The sequence below is a fragment of the Sinocyclocheilus anshuiensis genome, unplaced genomic scaffold, assembly GCF_001515605.1.
Source record: "Sinocyclocheilus anshuiensis isolate Anshui unplaced genomic scaffold, SAMN03320099.WGS_v1.1 scaffold873, whole genome shotgun sequence".
Taxonomy (NCBI): Eukaryota; Metazoa; Chordata; class Actinopteri; order Cypriniformes; family Cyprinidae; genus Sinocyclocheilus; species Sinocyclocheilus anshuiensis.
Window position 1 is genome coordinate 405,488 of NW_015557103.1, and position 7,596 is coordinate 413,083.

General features: G+C 34.8%; 1 protein-coding gene across 2 annotated transcripts in view; it reads right to left on the bottom strand.

Annotated features, from left to right (window-relative positions):
• The window catches only part of LOC107677621 (arf-GAP with GTPase, ANK repeat and PH domain-containing protein 1-like), a 155,203-nt gene that overhangs the window by 86,895 nt on the left and 60,712 nt on the right, over positions 1–7,596 (bottom strand). The window contains exons 3-4 of one of the 2 annotated variants that reach the window (XM_016472577.1): positions 5,446–5,533; positions 2,916–2,930 (exon numbers count right to left, since the gene is read on the bottom strand). In XM_016472577.1, coding sequence (XP_016328063.1) covers positions 2,916–2,930; positions 5,446–5,533 — 103 coding nt within the window. The remainder of the gene's footprint in view (positions 1–2,915; positions 2,931–5,445; positions 5,534–7,596) is intronic. The other variant, XM_016472578.1, reaches the window with a different exon arrangement.

Genomic DNA, 7,596 nt, shown 5'->3' on the forward strand with positions numbered 1-7,596 from the left:
AGAGTTCAAAACTAGTAAATATACAAAAAGTGAGTACTATAAAAATATATTAAATAAATGATGTGCATACATTTTATTTGGTGTAAGATTCACTGCAGGGCTCAATCCACAAACCGTCACAGACAGCTGTAGCATGGCAATCGCCATCACATATCATTTTTTTTTGCATTTTCTATATATTATAATTTAATTCTTTCTGTGAAAACGTTAACAGCAAAGGAATTCAGTTTTGGTATTCCTGTATAAGATCTACTGCTGCTGCAACTTCGTAGAATGTCCTTTTTCATTCCCAAAGGACTGACTGTTAATGTATGAATCAAAATCACACAGTTTTTGGTTTTATTTTATACTTCACATATATATATAATATTTGCTCACACTCATAGGGTACTTACTAACTGGTTGTTCATAAGACAATGTCTAGTTACAAATACACATTATGAATTTTGACCGTATATATACATACATATACATATACATAAAAAAAAATTCTCCCCTCAACAACTGAAAATTAACACAATTGTGGTTAATTTTCTCCTCAGAAGAATCATTGTGGTTAATTAATTATATTGACGCTCTCCGTTTCTGTTAATGAAAAGGTTTGAAAAAGCAGCTGTCAAATTTACAGCCGAACATACTGGAGGAAATATCATACTGTATTCTAAATGAGAGGCCCTGCGAATATTGTTATGGACAACGAAGGGACCAAGTCAAAAAAGTTTGAGAACCATTGGTCTAAACATTATTAACTAGATTTGTCGCAATATAATATGCAGCCTAAATAAAAATGAATGTGCTTGAAATGCATTGATTTTTTTCTGTCCACAGGGATCAGTTTTTTTTTTTTGCACTTGGAACTCTCTTTTCTAAATGCACATTCTGCATGCATCTATACATTAAAGTGCCTTTTATCTACGCTATCTGAGATATATATAATATTTGCTCACACTCATAGGGTACTTACTAACTGGTTGTTCATAAGACAATGTCTAGTTACAAATACACATTATGAATTTTGACCGTAGTATTTCATGAAAATTAATTAAATAAATATACTACCACATTTTTTGTTTGTTTAGTAATGACATTTAATATATAGTTCAAGCCAATTACTGGATAGCGTTTATGCTGCCTCTAAAAAGACTGAAACGTTAGTTTAAAAACACCTTTTGTAAGAATTAAATAGTATTTCTAAATTAAACAATGAAATTAATTTTTTTTCAATCAATAATCGAACCGTTCAGGAATTGGAATTGTAAATTATTTTCAATTCGAACCCTATTATTTACAATTTAGTATTCTGATTTAATCTCAGAAATGTATTAATTAATTTATTAATTTAAAAATAACTTATTAAAATCCTAATATATATTGAAATGCATTGATTTTTTTCTGTCCACAGGGATCAGTTTTTTTTTTTTGCACTTGGAACTCTCTTTTCTAAATGCACATTCTGCATGCATCTATACATTAAAGTGCCTTTTATCTACGCTATCTGAGTGCTCTCTACTTAACCTTCTTTGCTTTCAAGAGAAAGACAAATAATGCCTGAGTCAAAAGTATTTGAACCCAATGACTAATTAAGTGTCACCGCTATAATTATTTTTCCACGACGGCTGGAGTGGTAAAGGTCAAAACGTCTTGAGTAAACTTATGACCTATGCCCCATCTTGTGAGAGCAGCGGTCAGAGATCAGAGGACGGAGAGTGTGATAGAGACTTCTCTCTATCTTTCTCTCGGGGGAAGAGAGGAGGGTGACTGTTGGTTGATTTGCTGAAGCATAAGAGGATCAGAGGGGATTCCTGGAGATGTTAGAGGGTCTTAACCTTATTGCAGCTCTACACTGCTAATCAGCTTGTGCATCGAAGACCTGAGAGAGCTTCACTCTCGCTTTCATAGCCTGAAAGGACATTCCAAGGACATCTGGGGACATGACCACTCAAACATGTTAAACTTTTACCCTTCACCTCTGGCCTCCAACTGTGTATCCCCATGATAACCAACAAAGACCATAAATCATACAGAGAGGGATTTGGGAAGGACTGATAATGGGTTTGATGGCTATTTACACTATTTTACTCAATAATATTTTTTGATTTATCAGGTCTAACCGGGAACAGTGGTGTAAACTACAGGTAAGTAAGAAATAATTTATTTAAAGCATTGGTCATGTCAATAAAATTACATAATTTGTTTTTAGATAACAGCCATTCACGCTCAACCAATATGCATTCCAGAAAAGTTATATTTTTAATGTTGTAAGCTAGGCATTTTTTTTTTTTAACTGGGGTCATGGAAAATGTCAGAAGGGGGAAAAATTATTTACAATAATCACAATACTTACTGTGAAAAGCACTCCACAAAAATATTTTAATTATTTCAAATATTTTATATATGAATTAAAACCAATTTCTAGATAATATTTATTTTGGCTTTAATGTATCAATGCAATTTTTTAAAAAACATTTTTTCTTCATAATATCACACTACCTTTCTCACGCAGTATAAATGAGTGTATATATATATATATATATATATATATATATATATAATGATTAATTTGTACATGAACGAATTAAGCAAAGCAAATATGTTCATGTCTGAGATTCATTTTGGTGCTTTGTTTTAATGGGGCGCCTTGGCAATGGGAATTTTCATATTTGGGGGTCCTTCACAACAAAAAGTTTGAAAACCTGTTATTTAGATATAACTGTGCCAGGAAAGCATACAGTGGGTATAGAAAAGAATCACCCCCCTTTAAAATAATCACATTTTGTTGCTTTGCAGCCTGAAATGAACATCTAAACAGAAACATGATGAAGAATATGCTGTTACACAAGCCACAGAGGGGAGAGTCCACCTTCTCAACTCTCTTGTACTACGACAGACCTTCCCCAAGAAGAAAATGACGTTACCTGCATCCACGTCAGCTAGTTAAAGAAGCCGAGGAAAGAGAGAATAAACAAAACTCAAATCAAAAAGCAGCCAAGCTAAACATGCACAGTCAGTTAAGAAATGAAACACCGCAGGACAAAGAGAGAGAGACTGAGAGAGAGAAAGAAGCAACTTTCATTCATTCTATTGTCACAGGGCTTCTGTGCATGTGGGTCCTGAGTACTGTATGTTGCATCTGAACAGACAGATCAAAAACGTCTGCCCTGAGGACATGGTCAGGTCAATACAGCTGGTTTACAATACGGTCATGAGAGGGCACATACTATCACACACGCTCATATAATGCAGACCAGCTGAGTATTGATGTCAGTGAAGTAACACTCATGTATTGGCCGAATATTAATTAATTCAAAAATACATTACATTTTTGAAATAAATAAATCCTATACTAAAATACATTAAATTGCCATTTAAACATACAATGTCTTGAATACACCTCTTCTATGATGAGCATGTTTTTTTGTTTTTTGTTTGTTAATTATAATTCGTTTTTATTTGTTCTAGGTCAATTTTAGAATAATACACTATAATAAAAAAAGTTAAATTAAAAATAATAATATTATTAATAATAAATAATAATTATAATTCTTGAATAAAAACATTAGTAGTTTGGCAAAATCTTTTATTTATTTATATATTTTATTTATTTATTTTTTGGAGAAAAGTGAAGCTGTTTTGTTAAAATATTATCAATAATTGAAAAATACTTTTGTGCGCCAAATCAAAGTAATGTGGTGTGTAGTGACACATTAAAGGTATAATGGAAATGTATTATTACTTTTTACTTGATGTTTACACCACATGACATTTATTAGCTAATTAAATTTAAACCCAAGTTAAAATATTTAAAGTGTACATTTTTAAACCATATAAAAGATTTCTAAGAACTTTGAACTTTTTACGGTTTGCAACTAGTTTATCTAGATTTTACTTGGAAAAGATTCAAAGTCTAAATTTGATATTTCACTTTGATAAAAGTGTTATTTTTCACACCAGAGGGGCTGGTCTGCACAATTGCACCAAACTGCTGATCCCAGCAGAGCTGCATTTCTACATCAAACATGATTGTGGCGGCTTAAGCAAAAGAAAACATTTTATTTACCCATATGGGGTGCTGGGTTTTGAAATGGTAAAGGCTGGGTCTGGATTGAGACCACAGGGCCTGTAGGGATTTTTCTTTCTTCTTGCGTAAACATACACACGCAGTCACACAGTTGGCCTTGTGATAATATCTCTTAATGAGCTCTGAGAATGTGTCTATTTATGTAGTATGTGTGATAGAAGAGGGGGGCGGTGCAAAACCCATGCGGCCGACTGCTTTCATTGCAGAGTGTGCAGTAAAAATCTGCTCCAGCTCTACTTAGTGGTTTTGAAGTTGGGGTTACTCTACCAAAGCTAGGAAACACTATTTTTAAACCCAGAATAGTGAAACTTCAAAAAAGTAAATTAGGAAAACTTTGTATGCGGTAGTTTTACTGGAATGTAAATTTGGAAATTCAAATCAGCTTTCTGATGCTGAAATGTGACATAACATCACTGCAAATCTGAGTTTAGCGGCACTTCTAACATCAGATGACATGCTGGCCTCAAACGTGAAAGATTTAACCGTGTTGCTTAAGCTTAGCAAGGCACACACTTCAACGGTCTCTGATGTCGTGCTAAATTTCCTTTGGCAATCTGTGCTATAATCCACTGCGGCAAACAGGCAATTGACATTTCTGGGGGATTTTTTTCTTCCAAGGCTATTTCCTGGTTGACCGCTGGTATGCAGTGGCTTGAGTTTTATATTGTAAAGTGCAAAGGAGAGGACGAGACATGATTAGTGCCCGTCGGCCCGCTAACTGCCCTCTTCTGTGACCTCTTGATCTCCACGGGACCCCCAGGCATGCAGATTACCGCAATTAAACACAATTGTACTAAATGTTGCTTAAGCTAATTGCGATCTTTAAAGAAAAGCCCTGTTTTTAAAGGAATACCTAAACTTTATAAACCCTGCTCCTTGAGGGAGCCATTTGAAATGCCAGTTTAACATGTCTACATAATAACAGTTATAAAGGACATGAAATATTGACACGGGGAGCTTTTGAAAGCACATTCACGAGAACATATTGTGGTGGTCTGCCTTGAATGTTCTCAATTATACATGGGGAGTATAGCAGAGTCCTCTGGCACAACTGTACCTACCATACTAACATACTAACAGCAGGTGTGCGGAGAGAGAGAATAAGAGAAGGAGAGAGCTGAAAGAAAAAATAAGAAGTGCATCTAAGGCTATGCCTCGGCAGTACTGAAAAGAGAGGAATATTAACTATTTACACATAACTTCAAGACTTAAACGGGATCTAAGAACAGAAGGACATACATACACCATTGTAAAAGTTCTTTCAAAAGCACTGAAGTGAGTAATACAAACTGTTAATAATATTGCACAAGATAAAGACAGTGAGAGATATATCAAAGGGTTTTAAAATTTGATAGCAAAACACCTACCTTCGGGACTCTCTTCCTGCACATACGTCCCTGTCAGATACCTGTGCACCAGGGCAGACTTTCCACTGGCCAAGTTACCCACAATGCCCTGCACATACACACAGAATTATTAGGGGTCCCATTCATGATATTTTGGCATGTAAATAAACAGTGTCTCAGCCTAGACCTGAAGCAATTCCTAATAACCATGCTTCCACGTGAGGATTCCAGATGATTGTGGAACTAAACATGATTAACATGATATTATAACCTTTGCCGAGTACTGAGTACCATCAGTACAGTAAAACAGTGTCTTTTTAACTTTGGGTATTTTTAAGTCCCAGGGTTTGATTTTTATTAAAACTAAGTGTTTGTTTTTTTTTGTACATGCAGATCAAATTAAAATGATCATCCCTTGTTATCATCCCTTCTTAATCATGTTATTGATTTTTCCTTGTCATAGAACATAATTCGATATTATAAAAGAACTATGAAATAGACCTGGCCGATAAAACGGTATTGATATTTATCGACGGTACACCATCATCGATAACGATAGAAACATTTTTCGATATATCGCACAATAGTTTCACGCTTTTTAAATTTTTTTATTTAAATGCGCGTTATGAGTGACAAACAGAGAGCCAAAAGAACACACAAACACACGCTGAAATGAGTGCCGTGTCTGCGTGCGATGAGGAGACTGTGAATCAAAAAAAGGAATATTAGTCGAATTTAAAATAAAAATTCGCATTCGAATTAAAGAAAACGGTATATTTGAATTTTAGGTGTGCGTCAGGGAGCCTTATCAGCGGCACACGAGAAAAACTTTATGTTTTTGTTAGTCTATATCCAGTTGAAACCACAAGATGCGCCGCTGCTGCATTTTCCATTCAAAATATTAGAGAAATATAGAAGCTCAATGCATAGAAGATATTGGTTAGGTTAAAACCGAAACCAAGCCATTCACCCAGAACTCATATTCGGCGCATTCTTGAGACGCACAACTATGACTGTTGCACTCGCGTCTCGCACAAGAGATGAATAGAAAGCCATGTAAAGTTAAAAGAGGTTCAACTTTTAGAAAACATGTCTCGAGAATTTGTGGGAGTTTTATTCCATTCCACTGCGTGTCATGTGTTTTTAAATGCAATCGTGTGATCGGCGCTTTGGCTATTTGTATTGAGCTATGCATAAATACATGAAGCTGTTTTGTTCATTATTGTTTATGCAATTTACAAAATCATATTTGATTTATAAATATTAGTTTAGACGTTATGTACTTTTTTATAGACAGCCGTTATTTTCATTGCATTGAATAAACCGTTTAATGAGGTGCATTATTTTGCTCATTGCGCCCTCCTGTGGCCTCAGGAGATGGGCCAAAAGTTTCCTTAACACTTATTCAATCTGCATATAAAATATAAGAAAGGAGATATTTGTTTCAATTTTATTTTGTTTTATTTGATATTTTGTTTGTTAAGACTAAAATAAGTTGTTGTTTGTCTTAATAAATTGGGTAAATTAAAAATACTGTGGTTAAATTTAAACCTTTTTTCTACTGCTCTCTGTTTAAGAAAGGTTATGAGAAATGTTCAATGATTATTCAAGTTCAAAAAAGGAGCAAAATTCAAAATTGCTAAAAATCTTGACTCATAGAAATTTACATTTTGGTATGCATTTGACTCGGCATGAGCCAAGGAATCGGTTCAAAGTTATTAGCAGAAATATGAGTGTAAATTTGGCCTATTGGTGGCACTAGAGAGTAGGGCTGCACAATATATCGAAATTATCGAAATATCGCAAATGCAAATATCGCAAGGGCGTGCGATATCTGAATCATTTTAATAATAGGCTACTTAAATCAAAATGTTGCAAAAGGTCAAAGTTTTAGTTCGACGCATATACCAGAGAATTGCTTGACGTTAAAAAGAGTTATTAAGTGCAATAAATTGCAGAAAACAACTCTTTGCCGTCTCATCACACCTGAAGCGCGCGCACAAGCCGCATCTCGCGCAGCGTATCTTCCGTTCTGCCGCCACACATGCAAAGCGCGCGCACACACACACAGAGAGACGCGTTTCAGACCGAATTGATTTGTCTTTCGCATCTCCTCCTTATGTTTGAACAGACACATACACACAGAATTATGTCAATAGTACCCGTCTCGGC